Below are 20,118 nucleotides of genomic sequence, written 5' to 3' on the forward strand. Positions count from 1 at the left end.
AAGAGCTGGGAGTGTAGCTCTCTGAAGTATAGTGTAGTGTTTGCTGGAAGCAGCTGATAGCTGTGGGGCCACCTGGCCCCCGCCGGCTTTTTAGGGCCTCTCATTGCTGCAGCTTCCCCAGCTGCTACTCCAGGGCAGCAGCCTGACCATTCGCACAGCAAAGAAGCCTTGTTGCTAAATGTGTGTGATCTTGGGCATGGCTTTGGTAGAACATTATGTGAGAAATGGAATACATATTTTCATTTTTCCTTGACACTGTTTTTTTGGCTTCTGTGAAGTTTTTCAAAGATGGTCAAGATGTGACTGGACATTTTGTAAATTCCTGTGTCCTTCTTAGGACACTGCTCTCCGATCATTCACTGCAGTGGCTTTTTTTTTTTTTTTTTTTTTTCTAAAAAACCTTGCCTAAAATTGCTGTATCACTCTGAATGGAACTCTCCCCACTCCCAGGAACCTTTTATTTAAGGAATACAAACTTGATACATTTCATATTTACAACTTTAGGAACATAAAAATATAGAACACTTCATGAATTTGCGTGTTATCTTTGCACGGTGGCCATGCTAGTCTTCTCTGTATCATTGCAATGTAAATGTGTTGCTGAAGTGAGCACCTGAATGGAACTTTAAAGGAGTAGGACAAATTGTGTTTGGAACTAGGGCTTGAAGACATTCTGCTTCCTCTAGATTACCTGCCCCACTCAGGGCTTCTTGCCAAGGGGCTTGCCATGAAGGGGGCCTCCCTTTTTTGGGTCAGCTAGCACAAGCAAGGGTAAGGGGGTTTGTTCTCAGAAAAGCTGAACCTGTGTTTGGGATCCATTTTACCTTTAGTCACTATGAAGGGCTCCAAGTGGCCCACAGCGTGAAGGGTGAAAGTGGGCCCCAATAGACAAGGTTCATGTCGTATTTATAAAGCCCGGTGGAGGGTAAAATGGGACAGAATCATGGCCAGGACCATCATGGTTGGGGGAACAGTTTATTCTAGTTGAATTCACAATCTGATGAGCTATCGCATTTATTTTTGTGTGCAATTAAAGTCATAGAAATGCTTTATGAAACCTCAGGTTTCTAAAGAAAACCAGAAGCAAGACCCTCCTTGTTGCTTTTTTTCCTAAATGTGTGTCTTCTGGCAATTTGCACATGTTTTGATTTGCATAAATAGCTTTGTGAATGTTTATTTGCAATGTTGGCTTAAGAAGGAGTTTTTTCTTTCAGCATTGCTTTCAAAGCCCTTTTGGAAAGTGAGGGTCTCAGTGTCTCTCTGTTTTCCTCTTCTCACCGTCTTACTTCAGGTACCACTGTTGCCCATTTTCAGTGCTGCTTGAGAGGGTCCATCTGTATGTATGAGTGAAATTCTCCAGCAAGGGCAGAGAAAATTTTTTTCCAGTAAAGTAAAATAGTATTGGATGTGGGGAGCAACTGAGACTAGACTAAGTTACTGGAACTAAGACTAACACTATGCATCTGATCTCCCACAATATGGCGCTGAGAGGGAGCAAACAATTTCTATGCAGCTGCCTCACCAATTTGACTAACAAGTGGCAGGAGCTGATCCTGCTCCTGATTGGAGGAGAGCAGCGTGCTCAGCGTGTGGGCAGCAGAGCATGGATTGGTGGAAGAGGACTGTAAAGGAAGAGAGAGACACTATGCCCTGGGGAAACATCTGAGGAACATCTGAGCAGCCCCTGAGAGAGCCGGCTGCTGGTGTGCCGCTCCTCCGCGGAAGCGGGGAAAGTGGCGGGCTGCCGCCCTTCCGTGGAGGTGGGGTGGGGAGGGGGGGCCCGGCAGCTAACCCGGGACGGTGTCCTTCCTCTGCGAGTGAGGGAACGGCAGCTAACCTGGGAAGGGCCGGGCAGAGAGAACAGCGCAGGGTCCGGTGTCGTTCCTCCGCAAATGGGGGAGCGACAATTGGATAACATGCTGGGGTGTGGAGAATCCGTTTCTGTTAAATTTATCGAGTTCCTTTTCTTTTCTTTTCTTTTTTTTTTTTTAACAGCCAGACTGAATTTATTCAGAGGAAATAAATTCATAGATACTGAGGTGTTTTTTTTGTTTGTTTTTAAGGTAGTTTACATTTGGTGACATTGGTTTTACCCTTTCCTCAAAAAGTTTAATTTTACAGCTTGTGAAGGATTCACGCTTATTTTATTTAAAGTTGAATTAACGTAAAGAAAACAGTATGTATTACAAGCATCTCCAATGGCACATTCAGAAATTGTGAAAGGATCCCGGGGTGACTGGAGTTCCCCGTGTTCTCTCAGTGCACAAGCCCTGGGGTGCAGCCTACCTGGGCTGCAGTTCTGACTCTTCATGGGGCTACCAGGAGATCGTGGACTTGATATTTTATGTGTCTGAACCTCAGTCTCACCTCTAGATAAGGGGACTACTCCTGAAGTCATAGAGGTGGCCGAGACGGAGCCATGCTTAAATGAGGTCAAGCATTCATTGCTCGTGGCAAGGCCCAGTTAGTGCTGCATGCTCAGGATCCTTTCTGGACACCCCCTTGCCCTACCCTAGTCCATTCTCTTAGGTCACTCTGACCATCAGGAGGCCTGATAAACGCTTGTGGGGAGATTGTATGCCTGCGTAAAGATGTGACTGAGTTCCTCCTGCCACATAGCTGAATAAGCTACACATATTTATAATGCCCAAGAATTGTGTAAAGTAGGCGTTCATTTAACAAACAGTGTTTACTATGTGCCAGATACTGTCTTAAGCTTTTCAGTCATTTAGTTTGCATCGTTACCCAGTGAGGATAGGAAAGGTGGACACTGATACTGTCTACCTTACAGGTGATGGAATCGAGGCCCAGAGAGATCAGGTTGTGCACAGAAAGTCAGGGTCACACAGACAGTAAGTGGGGTTCAGACCCAGACAGTTTCACACAGAGCCGCTGCTTCCCTCAACCACTGTGCTCTTCTGTAAGAATTGGGGTTCTGTGTAGGTCGCTGGACTCCCTGCTACCTTACCTGAGGCAGGATGCCAGAGAGTCCTCATTTGTTGTGGAATACTCTCCTTCTATCTTTGTTGGAGTCTGAAATACACCATGCTGCTTGTTTGTTTTCGGACTTCAGTAATTTGAGGAAGGGCTGGGGAGTTGGAGGCTACTTGTTCAACACCCACCAAGTGGGGCTTCTGGGCTCAGCCAGTCTGAAGATGGGTAAGATAATGAATGCACAGGAAAACAGTGGCCTGCTGCTTCCGAGGTCCAGTGTCGTCACAGGTGTCTGGGAGCTCACACAGCATTGCTCCACCTTAAAATCTGGGAAGTGCTTTCAGTGCTGCATAGCCCTGTCATCTGTGCTAAGTTAGATCCTAGCACAGAACGTCTGTGGGAAAATGGGATTGAAAGGAATGTTTATTTGGGGGCAAGGACATCTTGAAATTCATGTTTAATTTTTGCAGAAGACACATTTTCCGTGAACTTTTTGAAGATCTCTCATATTTGGCATGTTGTAAAAGTGACACCTAACTTTTCAGATGAAGAAGAAAGGCCAGTGACCTGCTCATAGTGACTTTCTGTGGAAATTCAGCTGGGATTCCCATCCCTCAGTGGTGCAGCCAGCCTGGTTCCCTGTTTCCTGCTGCCTCTGTAACCTAATTTAATAACTTCCTGGTCAACTAGGCTTTGGAAAAGCTGCTTTTCAGCAGATAATTTTTTTCACCGATATATTTTAATTTGCGGCTTGGTCATGGCTAGGGGGACCAGAGTTGAGCAGATTATTTTCTTACCCTGAGATCTTCCCCTTCAACTTCTGGGTGGCTTGGTGGGGCAATAGGCAGGGCCCTGTGTCATGGTTGTGTCAGCGGGATCTGCCGAAGAGTGTTCCCTCCATAACTGCTCTCACTCCACTCTGTCACATGCTTCCAAAGGGGAACCTACTGAGAGGGGCCTGGGCTTGGGGCTGGGGCCCAGGGCTGCTGGGATGCAGTGGGCAGATGGCTGTGAACTTCATGGCTCTTCCTTGCTGGTCTGCAGCAGCAGTAGGAACAACCCACCTTTCGAAAATACAAAGGAAAAATTATCTTCATCCTCTGCAATTCTCTGAAAACTGTCAGATGGACTGGGGGCTTTCGTTGAAGAGTCAATTGTTTTTGTTGTTTGGTTTTTTCCAAATAAATTACTTTGTCCTGAGAAAAATAAAAAGATTCCCTGTAGATGCATTTTTCCAGGTGGGGAGTTAACATCCTTCACAAAGCGCGTCTGGAGCCCCTGTTGCTGCAGTGCTTCATCTGAAAAGCTGCCAGTTCTGAGTGTGCGTGTCTGCTGAGGGTCAGAGTAGTCCTCACTTTGCCATCCGTCGGCCTGTGCTGGCTGTTTGGCTGTGCAGTTTTACCTGTAGTGCTGTGGAAGAAAGGCAAGGATTGTGAGCTTGGAAGGTGGTCCCCTTGAGGAGCTGCTGCCGTGCACAGCTGTGGGGCTGTGGAGAAGGCTGAGCATCAGCTCTGGACAAGACATTGTTCAATGGAACAGACAAGGGTACCTCACAAAGTTCGTGGAAAGGCACCGGCATCACGGCTCAGCTAATTAAGCCACTGCTTGTGACTCCCATATCGCAGTGCCTGGGTTTGAGTCCTGCCTCCACTTCTGATCCAACGTCCTGCTCATATGCACCCTGGGAGGCAGTAGATGATGGCTCAAGTACTTGAGTCCATACCAATCATGTGGGAGAACCGGATGAAGTTCATAACTCCTGGCTTTGACCTGGGCCAGCCCCAATTGTTGTAGGCATTTGAGATGTGAACCAGTGGATGGAAGATCTCTTTTCTCTCTCTGTCTCTCTCTTCCTCTCCCTCTGTCTCCTTTGCTCTGCCTGTCAAATAAGTAAACATTTTTTAAAATTCATTGGAAAATAGAATTAAAAGATAAGTTTAGGGACAGGTGTTTGACCTAGTAAAGATGCCTGCATCCCACATCAGATTGCTTGGCTTTGAGTCTTGGGTCCTGTCTGAATTCCACCTTCCTGCTAATATGCACCCTGAGAGGCAGCAGGTGATGGTTCAAGTAGTTGGGTCTTGTCACCCACATGGGAAACCCGAATTGAATTCCCAGCTTTGCCCTGGCCATATGTAGGCATTTGGGAGTGAATTAGTGTAATGGGGGTGCCCTCTCCTCTCTCTCCCTGTTTGCCTCTCAAACAAATACATTTTGAAAGTTTGTGGAAAATGCATATTATGAAAAAACTATGCGTGGATTAAATTTTTTTTTGCAGTGAAATAAACTTAGCTGTTAATTTCATTTTCTGTGAACTTTTGGAAATACCCCTGTAGATACAGGGAGAGTTTGTTTTCCTTTAGTTTTCATTTTCTTAAGAAAGCTGTTTATTGGGATTTAATATCATCTGTGGTTGTTTCTCAGCTTCTGAGCATTTTTGCTTTTTAGTATCCAGCTATTGCTAACAAAGGGAGAACCGGGTTGGAGGTGGGGAAAGATTCTGAAATGTACCTTAATCCAGTCTTGTATACAGTCTTCTCCAGAAAGGCCAAAGGGCTGGCAGAACATTATGTGAAAAATGGACCTGAATTTGCTTTTTCTAACTGTTCCAAAGGCTACAAATACCTGACAGCTGCAAATATGTGGGCCTGCACACTCATGCCTTGTGTTTCTCCCATCCTTTTTTCTCCAAGAGATCGGAAGCCAGCTGAGGCCCCTTAGGAGTTGTGCCAGCTGGGAGTGTATTTGGGTTTTCCAGCACAGTTGAATGATTCAGAATGAAGTAGGCTGGGTGAGGCCTTGGGAGCAGTGTGTGCCCCAGGCCTGTGTAAGTTCTAGGCAGCAGCACCAGAGAACAAGATGTTTCTTCCTTAGAATACAGCTGAGTGGGTGAGATGGCTGGCTTTGTCTGTCCTGCTGCTAGCTACAAGCCTTGCCTGAAGATGTGGACTGTTTACCTATGGGTTTGATGTGTTTTTCTTTTTTTCCCTAGGACAGGGTGGGGGAGGTAGTGGGATAGATGGAGAGCAAAAAAAGGGGGAAACAGGGAAAAATTCATTTGGCTCATGAGACTGGAAAGCCAGCAGGGGGAGAACTGACTTCCCTTAATTGCAAAGTATATTGGAGTCTTTTCTCAAGATTACCCCTAACGCCTACATTTATTCCATGTGTATTTCTTGAAGGCCTTTATATATATAGTGACAGAAAGTCATTGCCCTTGAGGGGCTTGTAACTTGCCCATGTGGAAAGACCAGTTATTGCAACATGAAACACCAGCATTTACTTAAATACCATAAGCAGAGAAGGCCATGGAAACCTATAGGGGAGAGAAATATCTCATGGGGTAGGGATTATTGGTTGGCATGGCTTTGTAGAAGATTGACAAATGGGATGGTATTTTTTTTTTTTTTTTGGATAGGCAGAGTTAGTGAGAGAGACAGAGAGAAAGGTCCTCCTTCCATTGGTTCACCCCCTAAATGGCCGCCTTGGCCAGTGCGCTGTGCTGATTCGAAGCCAGGAGCCAGGTGCCTCCTCCTGGTCTCCCATGCGGGTGCAGGGGCCCAAGCACTTGGACCATCCTCCACTGCCCTCCCAGGCCACAGCAGAGAGCTGGACTGGAAGAGGAGCAACCAGGGCCAGAACCTGGCGCCCATATGGGATGCCGGCGCTGCAGGCAGAGAATTAACCAAATGAGCCATGGCACTGGCCCCGGGATGGTATTTTAAGGATGAAGACGAAACTGCACATTCCTAGGTGGGAGAGAAAGCTAAGAAGAGGGCGATTTTCCTGTGCACAAGCAGCATTGGCCTGAGCATATGCTCTCCAGGTGGCTGCCGCTAGCCTCACAGCCCTGGAGAGCTGAGGTTTTAACCACATTGCCATTGGCCCTGCTTCTTGTTGCCTTTTCTTTCCTTTGACTGGATCAGTGCTCTAAGGACAGAGGGCTGGGAGCCAGTGCAGGATTCAGTGCAGGAGACTTTATATAGTGTTTAGTAAACACTGGGAAAAGGGTGGGAGCCAGAATCAGGATGTTCTCTTTAAGGTCACAAATATGTATTTATTTTAAGCAGTTTTATTGAGATACAGTTCACATGCCCAACTACCAGTTTAGTGTTTAAACCAATGCACTGGAAAGCCAAGACTGTGGCAAAAATTATCCTACATGGAGGATGTCTGTGAGACCTCAGTGGAAAGAAAGGGCCATCAAAGAAGGATTTACTTTTTTCTGAAAGGAGGAGAGAGCGTCCACTTTGCTTATGGCCGTGTCTAAATACTGATGGAGTCTGTGGTCGCAAAAGGCTTCCATAGCCTTGGCAGCCCATGGCAAGAGACTCCGGTGATCACTGACACCATAAATAAGAGTGTGTCTCCCACATACTTGGGCTATCCTCCCCTGCTTTCCCAGGTGCATTAGCAGTGAGCTGGATCTGAAGTGGAGCAGCTGGGACTTGAACTGGCATTCATAAGGGATGCCAGTACTGCAGGTGGCAGCTTAACCTGCTATGCTTTATATCAGTGCTGGGCCCCCCCCCCCCCATGTGATCTTTTGATACATGGGTACATTGTAGACTGTTCAATTAGTAAATAGATCTATCTTCTTGAATGTTTAACACTTTCTTTATGATGAAACATTCAGAGTCCTACCTTACAGTTTTTTAAAATAGAGAGATAGTATGTATTATCTTGTCACCCTACTGTGCAATAGAATCCCAGAACTTCTTACTCCCATTTAGTTATAACTTAGTATCAGTTAATCAAACCTTTCCTTATCACTGCCAACCCTATTCCCTCCTCAACCTCTGGTATAGATTTATTTATTTTATTTGAAAGTCACAGTTACAGAGAGAGGGAGAGTTTGGAGAGAGAGAGGTATCTTTCATACACTGGCTAATTCCCTAGATGGCTGCAATGGCCAGGACTGAACCAGGCTGAAGCCAGGAGCCAGAAGCTTCATTCAGGTTACCCATGTGAGTGACAGAGGACCAAGTACTTGGACCGTCTTCTGCATTTCTCCTGCCATTAACATGGAACTGGATTGGAAGTGGAGCAGCTAGGACATGAACTGGTGCCCATATGGGATGCCAGTTTATAGGCAGTGGCTTAACCTACATCACAGTGCCAGCCCACTGTTACACTTTTAACTTCTACGAGATCACTTTTTTTTTTTTTTTTTTGACAGGCAGAGTAGACAGTGAGAGAGAGAGAGAGAAAGGTCTTCCTTTTGCCGTTGGTTCACCCTCCAATGGCCACTGCGGCCGGCGTGCTGCGGCTGGCACACCGCGCCTATCCAATGGCAGGAGCCAGGTACTTATCCTGGTCTCCCATGGGGTGCAGGGCCCAAGCACTTGGGCCATCCTCCACTGTACTCCCGGGCCATAGCAGAGAGCTGGCCTGGAAGAGGGGCAACCGGGACAGAATCCGGTGCCCCGACTGGGACTAGAACCCGGTGTGCCAGTGCCGCAAGGCGGAGGATTAACCTAGTGAGCCGTGGCGCCAGCCAAGATCACATTTTTTTAAGACTGTATATATGAGTGAGATCATGTTAGACCTGCCTTTCTATGATCATGTGATACCTGTCTTTGTGCTTGTCTTACTTCACTTAACATGTTTTCCTCCAGTTCTATCCATGTGCTTGTGAAGGACAAAATTTCATCCTTTTCTGTGGCTGAGTAACATTCCATTGTGTTTATGTAGGACATTTTCTTCATCCATCCATCCATCAGTGGATAGTTTTTGTTTCGGTTTCTCAACTATTGTGAATAGAGCTGCAGTAAACATGAGAGTGCAAATGTCTCTTCAACAGACTGATTTCATTCCATTGTTTGTATACCTAATAATGGAATTGTTGGGTCACACAGTAATTCTATTTTTAGAACCTTCCATACCGTTTTCCACAGTGGCTTTACTAATTTACATTCCTACCAACAGTGTGCAAGAGTTCTCTTTTCTCCATATGTTCAACACTTGTTATCTTTTTGATAATAGCCAGTATAATTAGAGTGGTACTTCATTGGGGTTTTGATTTCCATTTCCCTGATGATTAGTGATATCAAGCATTTCTTCATGTACCTAGTGATGTTTTTATTTATTTATTTTTAAAGATGTGTTGTTTATTTGAAAGGCAGAGTTACAGAGAAAGAGGGAGAGACAGAGAAGAGAGATCTTCTGTCCACTGTTGACTTCCCAAATGGCTGCAATGGCCAGGACTGGGCCAGGTGAAAGCCAGAAGCCTGGAACTTCCTCAGGGTCTCCACATGGATGGCAAAGACCCAGGCACTTGGGCCATCTTCCAGTGCTTTCCCAGCTGCATTACTGGGGAACTGGATTGGAAGTGGAGTGGCTGGTACTCATGTCCCAGGCAGTGGCTTAACCTGCTGCATATCATTGCTGGCCCCTGATTTTTTTTTATTTTATTTTATTTTTTTTTATGTAGCCATCCTACTGGGTTTGAAGTTGTTTCTCATAGAAGTTTTGTCATTTCCTCAGTGACTAATGATGTTGAGCATCTTTTCATATATTTATTGGTTATTTGTCTTCTTTGATGAAATGTCTGTTTAGATCTCTTGCCAATATTTTCATTTTTTAATTATTGAATTCTTTACATATTCTGAATGTCAGGCCCTTATCAGATGTATGACTTCCAAATATTCCATCCTGCAGGTTTTTCACTTTCTTGATAGTGTCTTTGATGGACAGAACATTGTAATCTTGCTTAAGGCCAATTTATTTTTTTCTCTTATTGCTATGCTTTTGGTGTTGTATTTAAGTAACTTAAGCAATTGTTTTCTAACTCAAGCTAATGACGATCTATCCTTGTCTTTTTTTCTATGAATTTTATAGTTTTATCTCCAACAGTTAGGTCTCTGATCCATTTGAGTTAATTTTTGTATGTGAGGTTAGGTGATAGTCTAACTTCATTCTTTTGCATGAAGATGTCTAGCACCATTTGTTGAAAAAAAGTCATCAAATTATCAATTGACTGTAAGTGTGTGGTTTTATGCTTTGACTGTCAGTTCTACACCATTGATCTGCATGTCTAGGATCAGTACTGTTAAAGCCTTCTGGGTCATTCCATGTGCAGTTGAGGTTGTACCATCTTGCTGGGGTAGGGAGTTTGGTGGTTGGACTGGGAGGTAGCACAACACAGAATTTTTATAATACTCCATTACAGATGGACAGGCCACTGTTCTTCACCAGCCTGATGTTTCCTAAACTTTCTTGCTAAGAATTACCAGGGATGATTGCTAATGATAGATTTCGGATCCCAAATGGTTGGGGAGCACACGGCCCTGTAGGAGTTGGGTAGGGAATATCTGAGTGTGCTCTGTAGTCTGGGTTTTTTTGTATGGGCACTGCCACCCTCCTGTTGCAAGTTGCTCAGAATCTTGAAGAACCTGTGTACTTAATGGACTCCCCAGGTGAATATCAGGTTAGCTGGAATGAGGCTGAGTCTGGTAGGGCATACAAGTTGAAGCCTGTAAATTCATACCACTCTTTGTACAGAGCATTGCCATTCCCAAGAGACTCTTGGAATGATGCCGTCTCTGTGTTAAGCGAGATTACAAGGAATAGCCCTATGAAACTCCTTGCCATGCTTCTGTGAGCTCCTTCTTGGCCACTTTAATATTGCTCTTTGCAAATATATGGAAAAACTGTTAACGCCCACAGTTCTTCCCTGTCTGTTGGTTGCTTTATTTAAATTCCCACAGTACTTTTAGAGGATATTTAACTTATGGATTTTGTCTATACCTCTAGATTGAAATCTTCATGAGGGTAAGTTTTAAATTCTTTTTCTAATCTTCTCTGTTGGCTACAACACCAAGAGAGGTTGGCACCAGGAACAGTGCCTGGCATATATAGTAGACATTCAGTAAACATTTGTTGTGTAAATGGAAGGATATTGTTCAGGAAGAAAGGGAGATGCTTTATCTCTTTTTTTGCTTCAGAAGTAGTCATTCTACTTGTTTTTGTCTCAAGGTGCTGTGAATCGTGGAAGTACGTTTTTCTGTCTTTGCATGGCTACTCAAAGATGACCACTCTAACAAGTGTGTAGACTAAATGACTTACATGTCATTTATTAACTGAAAACTTTTTTTCTCCTTAATGTATTTTTCCATATTGTATGCATCTCTACAAGCTGTCTAAATCCTCTTTGGAAACTGGCAGGCTACGAATGTGTGTTGTCTAATCAAATTTGATAAGAAATTCTTAATTTCAGTCAAAGTTTCCTCTTGGTCTGGGAGTTAAGTTGGGGTTCCAGGTGGGAGAGGGAGATTATTTTTTAAACAAATTCCTTTTTCTTTCTTTTTTTTTTAGGATAGAATTTTTGCGGCATTTGAAGAGCTTTTTCCAGATTATGTTTAAAATTGAAACCAAGCCATGTGGTGAAGAACTCAAGGGCGGGGATAAAGTACTGCTGACTTGTGTTGGCATTGGCTTCTCCAACCTTAGCAAGACCCTCAAATGATACTGTCACAAGATCAGGCCCTCTTGCCTACAGACAAAGCCAAAGCTGCCAAGACATCAGAAGGGACAAGTAGAAATGTCTTCATCCAGGACAGGATAACCACTTTTATTGAGGACTTCCTTAATTTCCCACCAAAAAGAAAATCAATATAAAATCAGACATCCTGTATTGTGTAGTTGCTGTTTCTTCAGTCACCATAAGAACTCCCTTGGTTTACCTGGAGGAAGAATGTGCCTTTTGGATATGCTTTGTTGTTCAAACAGAATCACAGATGTGCTCCCACAGCCCACAAACTGGTGCTTCTGTCGTATGGGCATTTTCCAGACTTATGCAGTCTGTTCCTGTTCTTTCCACAAGGATTTAACTTGTTAAGCCTCCATTTCAGTTACAGAGATTAAGAGAGATAATATGTGTGGACGGTCTTTATGAGTGGCACAGTGCTATGTAAGTGTCAGAAATTGGTATGTCGAATTACTGAAGGTCTTATCTTTTGAATGGATCGCTGTCATGGATGTAGATATTGTTGCTCTTGTTCATTGACTGTGTACGTGAGGGACAGGTAGAGGGGAGGGGGCATGGGTCCAATTAAAGTTTTTGTACATTTTCTATATCCCAGGTGTGCTCTACATGTCCTTATTTTGTTCTTAATACCTCCATGTTGTAAAGTTTATTATCTGCACAAGTAAATTCAGAAAGGGGGTTTTACTCCTTTGAAGTTTATAATGTAGAGACATTGGATCTTCTGATTTAAAGATCTAAGTGCAATAAAATCAGGTCCTGGGAATTTTACCTACTTGCAAGCTAAGAAGTTCAATTTTTACTGTTTTCTAGATGCCAGCAGCAATCGTGAGAGTCCTGGGTCAGAGGCAGAGCTTAGTAGGCAACATGAGCCTCATGTTACATTGGTTTTCTCTCTTGCTCAGGTCTCACAGTGGCCATGGAGGGGCCCAGATAGTTGCCACACATGCCATGGGTTTGTGGCACAGCCAAGAAATATGGTTGTTGGAGGACTCACCTCTTCTGTAGCAAGTCTGCTCTTGGTTACATAGGGGGACATTCCTTCATCCCTCAAGATGGCCTTTCTCAGAACTGTGTTTGCAGCAGGCATACCCTGCAGGAAGTGGATTGCCCCACCAAATAGTAGAGTCTACATTTAGTGTGTGTGTGGGGGTGGAGGTGGGGGTTGGAGTTGGTAGGAGGGGAGTATCTGCTTCTTTCTACCAGGATTCCAAATGGTATCTCCCACCTAGGGTGAACTTTTTAAATAAGGAAAGGTCTTTGTCTCACCAATCTGTTTGAATACCTATTTTTTCCTCCAGTGAAAGAGGGAACCAAAAAAGGCTGTGCTCTGGTGAGTGAGCATGTGGGAGGATCTGGAGAGAGAGAGCTGATGTGGAAGAAGGCCAGGCCACTCTGAACTGTGGCATTCTGCTGAGTGCTTCATATGGCAGATCCATGTTCTGTTGGTATGGAAGAAATGGCCACAACCGTAGCAGCCAAAACCATATCCATTCATCACTTCACAGTTCTGTATGTCAGAAGTCCAGGAAGACTTGGTTCTCTGCTTAGGGTCATAGAAGTTTGATACTGAGATGGCAGTTGGGCAGGACTCTCATCTGAATGCTCCAGGAAAGAACATGCTTCCAGCTCTTTCAGCTTGTTGGCAAAATTGGTTCAGGACTGTTATTTCCATTTTCTTGCTGGCTGTCAGCTTGAAGCTGCTGCCTGCGTTCCTATTCACTTGGTTGCCTAAAGCTAGCAATAGTGCATTGAGTCCTTCTCCTGCTTCAAATCTGACTTCGTCTCGTGATGCCAGCCGGGAAAATGTTGCCTTTAAGTGGTTCATTTGACAATAGTCCCACCTAGATAATCTCCCTGTCTTCAGATGAGCTGATCACAGGAATTCCTAGGTTTGTGTTGAATTATCACAAGCTGGGGACCATAGATGGCCATCTTAGATGGTCTACCATGCATAACAACAATCTTACGGCCTCTTACTTTTGAATGCAGAGCTGCACATCCAGAACTAAAGGTTCACATTGCTTTGCACGTGTCAAATATTGTCAGAGGCCTTCTTGTCCTTTGATAGCAGCTCTGGAAATGGTACTGTTGGCCAAGTTAGGGTAGCAGGTAGAGGCCAGACAGATTGTCGCAAGCAGTAGAAGGGACATATGCTCCTGTCTGCCGCAAGCCCAGTAGTATCTGATGAGGTTCCAGCTCTCCATCTGGCTCTACTGCTTCAGGAATGGGAACAAATGTCTGGCAGTAGTGGTGATGATATTGCCAAAAGAGGGACAAATTTATTATTTAAATAGTCTGCTCCCAGTCACTTCTCAAATTCCCAAGAGAAGCATGCCATTCCTTGGACAGAGTCATCCTTTGCTGGTTGCTCATACAGACAATTCAGCTTCTGCAGGCTCAGCCTTGTTCCCTGCTTTGCTTCTGTATGTTCAGCTACTCTGGGGTGGTTGGTGAAAGAGAGTCCAGCATCTGGGTGCTTGGTTTTCTAATGTGTCCTATTTGTTCCTCTCTGTTCACTCTGAGTCACAGTAGCTGTTGTTCAATGGGACAAGTGAATTCTTTAGTCAGATCCACGTGTGCCTTGCTGGGTGTCATGGCACAATCCTTGTCTTTGCCTTCGTGTCATCTGTCAGCCCTGCTTCTGTCTTTAACATGCTTCAATTACGTTTTGTGCCAATGCCAGCCTGCTCCCTCCACGTGATTGCTTTACCAGAGCTGTTGCTAAGGAGTGGGAGGAAGCTGGCATCCTGCGTGTGCCGCATGCTAAAAGAAAACAGCCACAGGGGGACCTGCTGACATCCAGGTTGTCTTCACAGGGCAGATAATCCTTGCAGGTTTTGAGTTGCATCGTTTTAAGTCATTTCCAGTAAAAAGCAGTAAAAGACAATCTAATTACAGATCTATCCTAAAAAGACAAAAACAAAAACTTAAGTTGCACTATGGTATCGGTCTCGTCATGCCTCTAGCACAAGACCATGACGTGGATATTTCCCTCCAGGTCTTTCTGTTTGGAAGCTCCAGGTGAGGCCCATGCTGGCAATTAGTGAGTAGAAGAGTTGAGAATACTGAGGGCACAGAAGGAAGTAGACAGGATAGATTAGAAAGGTGATAGAGAACCAGAAGTTTTGGGGAAGACAAAAGTACCAAAGGTTTGGCAGTGCCCCAGCTGGAGGAGGAAGAGAATTACGGAGGACTGAAGAAATGGTTTACTGGGGGCTTTGGTGAAGGGTGTGAGGATTGGCGTGTGGGAATCCATTGCCTTGTCCTTTGGCACTGTGTTGGTGACCTGGGCAGCTATAAGGAGGTGGTTTTAGCCAGTCTAAGATGAATTGGCATGTGGCACTTGGGCCATATCCCAGCCTGGATCTCCATTGTTCCTCACCTGGCTCCAGAGTGGATCAGAAGTAACTTGTACTTCGAATTTCCATGCTCAGATGACCCTGGCCTGTTCTTTAGAAGTGACTAATAGTTAATGGGAATGTCAATAGACAAGGCAGAGCTTTCTGTACTTTTATCAGCCTCATCTGAGAATCCATTTAAGTGGAACAGTTTATCAGCGTTTGGCATCAACGGAGGCCAAGCCACTTTACTTCTTTATTCAAGCAAATAAAAGCTGTCATTTTGGGGGAGTCCCTGGTGTCTAGGGCTGCTCTGATTCCTTGTCACCTGTCACCCATATCCGGTAGATCATCTGACCCCTAACCCTCAGCCCAGACCTTGGGGCAGTAGCTATTTTAAAACATCCTAGATGTTTTTGATATGTGAGTTTTTCTGAGAGCTCAGAACATTATTTATTCCCCTGTGTTTTCTCTCCATTCCCAACCCTCTAAACTTTAGAATCTAAAGAACCTTGCATCCTGACTGTTCAGACTGATTAATTTGTTAATCATTTCTCTCTGCTACAGTTTGAGAAATAATCTATTCCAACAGATGAAAGTAGGTGGATTTATAGAAATCAGAGGCTAACTTAAAGGCAAAAGATAACGCACCAGACCAGTGATGACACATGTGGTGACTGGATGTGTTTATTCTCTGAGCATCCTGGCACCACAGCCCCGATGGAGGGGTGGTCTGTTGCCAAACTCACTAGTGGCCATCTGGTCAGTGGAGCTGTGCATTGTGAGCAAGTGGTAGTCCAAAGGGAAGTGGTAGAGGTAGCTGCCTCTTCTTACTACACCTGGGAATGGTGGCACATCTGGAAGTTCTTTGTAGTCTTTGATAAAGAATGATGGGGGCTGGGGGGTAGGAGGCATCTATTTTGAAATGGTACATGGCTGCTACCGAGAGAGCTTTAACTTCAGTTGTGACAGCCATCCTCAGGCTGTTGTAAGCTCTAAGTGCACCTGGTATCTGGCCCCTCCCACGTCCTCTTCTCTTGACTACCTTCCCTTTTACCCATTAGGATTAGCTAAAGACATCACACCACCATCTACAAGCTTTGAAGGACCTCTGAGGATGTTTGCAATGAACCAGGCAAAAAAGTTATGACTGCAAATTATGCAGGGAAGAAAGTAAATACAAATATCCATAAAATGAAATACTTTCTAGTTTAATTGTTAAAATATCAAGGATTCTGTTCATAGGAATTTTAGTACACACAATGATCACCAACGAGTCATAGCTCATTGTTCATTTTCTGTTTGAGGCTGGCTAATTTGGAAAGAACACTAGTTCTTTTAGTTCACGAATTTGGAGGTTCGAGGGTGAGGGACTGCGTGTGATGATGGCCTTCTTGCTGACAGTCTCAAGACAGCACGGGGCATCACATGGCAAGAGAGACAGTGTGCCTGTCACCTCTGATCTCTTTTTTCTTTAACCACCAATAGTCAGTCAAGACTTATCTACTTTGATGACCTGGTTCTGCCTCCCCCCCCCCCCCCAATCTACCTTTGAACACCATAGTTGGATCAAGTTTGCACCATCTTAGTATAAATGCCATCATAAGAACCCTAGAAAGTAAAACTGCCCTTCCTCCAACTGAGCCACCTTCGCAGTCTTAAAGCCTGAGCAGCTTCTTAGGGAGGCTCACTCACTCTCTCCCCCCAAAACTCTCCCTGGTACATGTTCTCATAGATCTCTGTATCCCCAACCCCTTGCTGTAGCACTCAACACACTCTGTTAGTTAATTCTCCCTGTTAACCAGTGGTAGCAGGGACCAAGTCCATCTTAATTTTAAGGTTTTAAGATGTGAATATCTTAAAGGAATTTTTTTTTTTTTTTTTTGACAGGCAGAGTGGACAGTGAGAGAGAGAGACAGAGAGAAAGGTCTTCCTTTGCCGTTGGTTCACCCTCCAATGGCCGCCGCGGCCAGCGCGCTGTGGCCGGCGCACCGCGCTGATCCGATGGCAGGAGCCAGGAGCCAGGTGCTTTTCCTGGTCTCCCATGGGGTGCAGGGCCCAAGCACCTGGGCCATCCTCCACTGCACTCCCGGGCCACAGCAGAGGGCTGGCCTGGAAGAGGGGCAACCGGGACAGAATCCGGCGCCCCGACCGGGACTAAAACCCGGTGTGCCGGCGCCGCTAGGCGGAGGATTAGCCTAGTGAGCCGCGGCGCCGGCCCCTTAAAGGATTTTTTTAAACTATGTTTTTGAGGTCTGATCTAGAGTTGATTGAATTGGAGTATTCTATAATGGAGGTCACATATATGTCTTACTTTGACAGTCTACATGGATGCATTATTTCTAATGAGTTAGACTATGATGAATGGGCTCAATCATATGAGAAGTCCCACACTAATGCCCTCAAAACAGCAGTGCGTGTATTATACTCCTCCATCAAGCTTTCCTTGATTCAAACCCCTGGTTTCAAAGGTCAGTTTCTGATTTTGAAAGTGAACCAAGATCCGCACGGTGGGTCCTAATGTCTTTTAGCCATTTTGTACAGTTGATATCTTACTGGACTACAGTATGTACCTCTGAAAAGGGCAGTAATGAAAGCCACTATCTGGTATGAGTTATAGCCAGATAGATTCCTCCAAAACCCCTTGACCAAGACCTCCCCATTGTGAAGAATGAAAGTACCCAGTGATGGCTCAGCATCTGTCCCCTTACAGCTTGGCAGTCACAGAAGCAGGCCCACATCTTCCTCTAATTCTGCTGCACTATGCAGCTTGAAAACCGTTTTTAATTAGAACCTTGACTGCTATGCTTAAAACTTAGGGGCAGGGAGTCAGCTAGAATAAGGGGAGTCAAGAAGGTGCGTAAGGAGGTGGGCATGTCAAAAGCCAAGATGCTTTGTCCCATAGCAGAGTACCAGTGTTTCATCAGATGAAAGTAGGAAGCCAATTGCAGCAGACTTTTGTAATTCTGTTTCCAAATCAGAGAAGGCCAACAAGCTCAGGCTGAGTTGTCTGCTGTGCATAGGTTCTGCCAGTGATGAGGAGATCATATGCAGGATCTCTATTTTTACTGAATATGATCCACACAGACAGCATGGCCGGCAGCTGAATACCCAGTACTGCCCAGAATCTCTTGTAGCTTCCACACAACCAGAGCCTCACAGCCTCCTGCCTTGAGGTTGAAGGCATGGACCATACTGCTGTTGGAGCTACTGGCATCTCTGCAGCAGCTAAGGGAGTCATTCTGGTTTTTGGTCTCTTTGAGCCAATCTGTATTTTCCCCATCTGAGTAGCTGTGAATTCCACAGCCGTGCAGCTGTCTCTATGTGTGATCAGTAGCCTGGATAGCAGCACTGGGCTGCTTCTATTGTAGGTCTTAATGTACTTTTTTTTTTTTAATATATATATATTTTTTTTTGACAGGCAGAGTGGACAGTGAGAGAGAGACAGAAAGGTCTTCCTTTGCCGTTGGTTCACCCTCCAATGGCTGCCGCGGCTGGTGCACCGTGCTGATCTGAAGGCAGGAGCCAGGTGCTTCTCCTGATCTCGCATGGGGTGCTGGGCCCAAGCACTTGGGCCATCCTCCACTGCACTCCCGGGCCATAGCAGAGAGCAGGACTGGAAGAGGAGCAACCGGGATGGGACAGAATCCAGCGCCCTGACAAAGACTAGAACCCTGGGTGCCAGCGCCACAGGCGGAGGATTAGCCTAGTGAGCTGCGGCGCCGGTCCTTAATGTACTATCTGAATGCTGTGGTCCACCTTGTTTTTTGCCTTTGCAACACTACAACACTACAACAACCTCTGTAACAAAGACCAAGGGAAGGATGATGACAAATGTGGCAGTCCACAGGGACTTTGCTGGATTCTGGTACAAGAGTGCTCCTACAGCTATGATCACTATGGTAGGGATGAGCGTGTATACATCTTCAAAGAAGAGGTAGTAGTCATCGTAGGTGATATAGGCTTCCTTGTGGCATAAAATGCCAGCTGCACCCCAGAAGATGAGAATGAGAAAGACTGGCACAGTCTTGGAGGAGGTGATACAACACTAGCCCATGGCACCAGCAACCTGCCAAGGCCCTGCTTGATGAGTATTCTTTTTTTTTTTTTTTAATCCTTTAATTAAAAAAAAAATGCATCAGGGTTGGCATTCTGAAGCAGGGGGTTAAGCCTCCACCGCTGACACTGGCATCCCATATTAGAGTGTGAGTTCAAGTCCAGGCTGCTCCATTTCCTATCCAGCTCCTTGCTGCTGTGCCTGGGAAGGCAATGGAAGATGGCCCAAGTGCTTTGGTCCTTGCCACCCATGTGGAAGACACTGATGGAGTTCTGGCTCCTAGATTCAGCCTTGACTGTTGTGGCAGTTTGGGGAGTGAACCAACAGATGGAAGTCATCTACCACCACCCACCACCTCCTCCAAGCTGTTGCTCTGTCTTTCAAATAAATAAATCTTAAAAATTAAACATGTGTGTGGAAAGCTTTTTGTCTTTTGAATTTCAGCATAGCATTATGGAAATAACACAAGTTAGAGATGACCCACATTCGATCCTAGCTGCATCAGAAGCATGGGGCCAGCCCTCCATCCTTCTGACCCTGAGTTTCCTCATCTGGAAGTGGAAAACATCTGCCTCACACTCACCTCGGCACTGAGAGAATTTATTAAATATGATGGTGTGAAGATGCTTTTTAGCTGTTCACTCCTTGGTAAAAGATTCAAAACAGCATTTCTGCTAATATGTTAATGTCCGCATGAGTCATAGGGTGTTTCTTTGCATCTAATACTGGGATGTGCTCAGCTAGAAGACCAGAGTTAGGGCACCTACGCGTGGCGTGAGGTCAGACTGCCCATGACAAATGTTAGAGTTAAAAAGAGCCTCCGGGCATGCCAGTGAAGCTCACTGTGTTCCAACACAAAGTGCCAGGATCTGTCTAGTCTGGGCAGAGTGAAAAGCCAGGCTGACCTCACCACTTTCAGATCCTTGGGGCTGCTGTGTGCACCAACCACTTGAGTGTAAGGGATGGCATCCTTCCCATTCCCATCAGGAAAGAAAAAGAATCACAGTTCTAGGAGCCAATTCAGAAAGTCTGTAACATGTCAGTCTGGTTTTCCTGGTGCTGCATGTAACATGGTATAACAGAATACAAAAGAGTCACTTGAACCTTAAGTGTTGGGGTTGGGAACTCTGCCTAAGGTTTGCCATTGAGCTTGTTCCTCAGCTTTTTGAGCCTGCATTTCCTCGTTAAGATATGAACAAAAGCTACGTCAGAAGGCTATGAAGATTAAGCTTGCATCTTGTGCAAGCCATGGCATACATACTAGGCATTAACAAACTAAGAGTTGATTTCTTGACTGGTGA

The 20,118-nt window shown here is 45.2% G+C and overlaps 1 protein-coding gene and 1 non-coding gene across 3 annotated transcripts in view; one reads left to right on the forward strand and one right to left on the reverse strand.

Annotated features, from left to right (window-relative positions):
• RCL1 (RNA terminal phosphate cyclase like 1) overlaps positions 1 to 19,224 on the forward strand; it is an 89,072-nt gene extending 69,848 nt beyond the window's left edge. The window contains exon 9 of one of the 2 annotated variants that reach the window (XM_051846120.2): positions 18,182 to 19,224. In XM_051846120.2, coding sequence (XP_051702080.1) covers positions 18,182 to 18,197 — 16 coding nt within the window. In that variant the 3' untranslated portion in view covers positions 18,198 to 19,224. Of the gene's footprint in view, positions 1 to 11,250; positions 12,012 to 18,181 lie in introns of those variants that run through there. The other variant, XM_002708109.5, reaches the window with a different exon arrangement.
• Positions 511 to 612, reverse strand: LOC127485045 (U6 spliceosomal RNA). The gene has a single exon (XR_007912250.1). It is a non-coding gene; the product is annotated as a U6 spliceosomal RNA (small nuclear RNA).
• Positions 19,225 to 20,118: the final 894 nt, after the last annotated feature.

This window comes from Oryctolagus cuniculus, chromosome 1 (assembly GCF_964237555.1).
Source record: "Oryctolagus cuniculus chromosome 1, mOryCun1.1, whole genome shotgun sequence".
NCBI lineage: Eukaryota > Metazoa > Chordata > Mammalia > Lagomorpha > Leporidae > Oryctolagus > Oryctolagus cuniculus.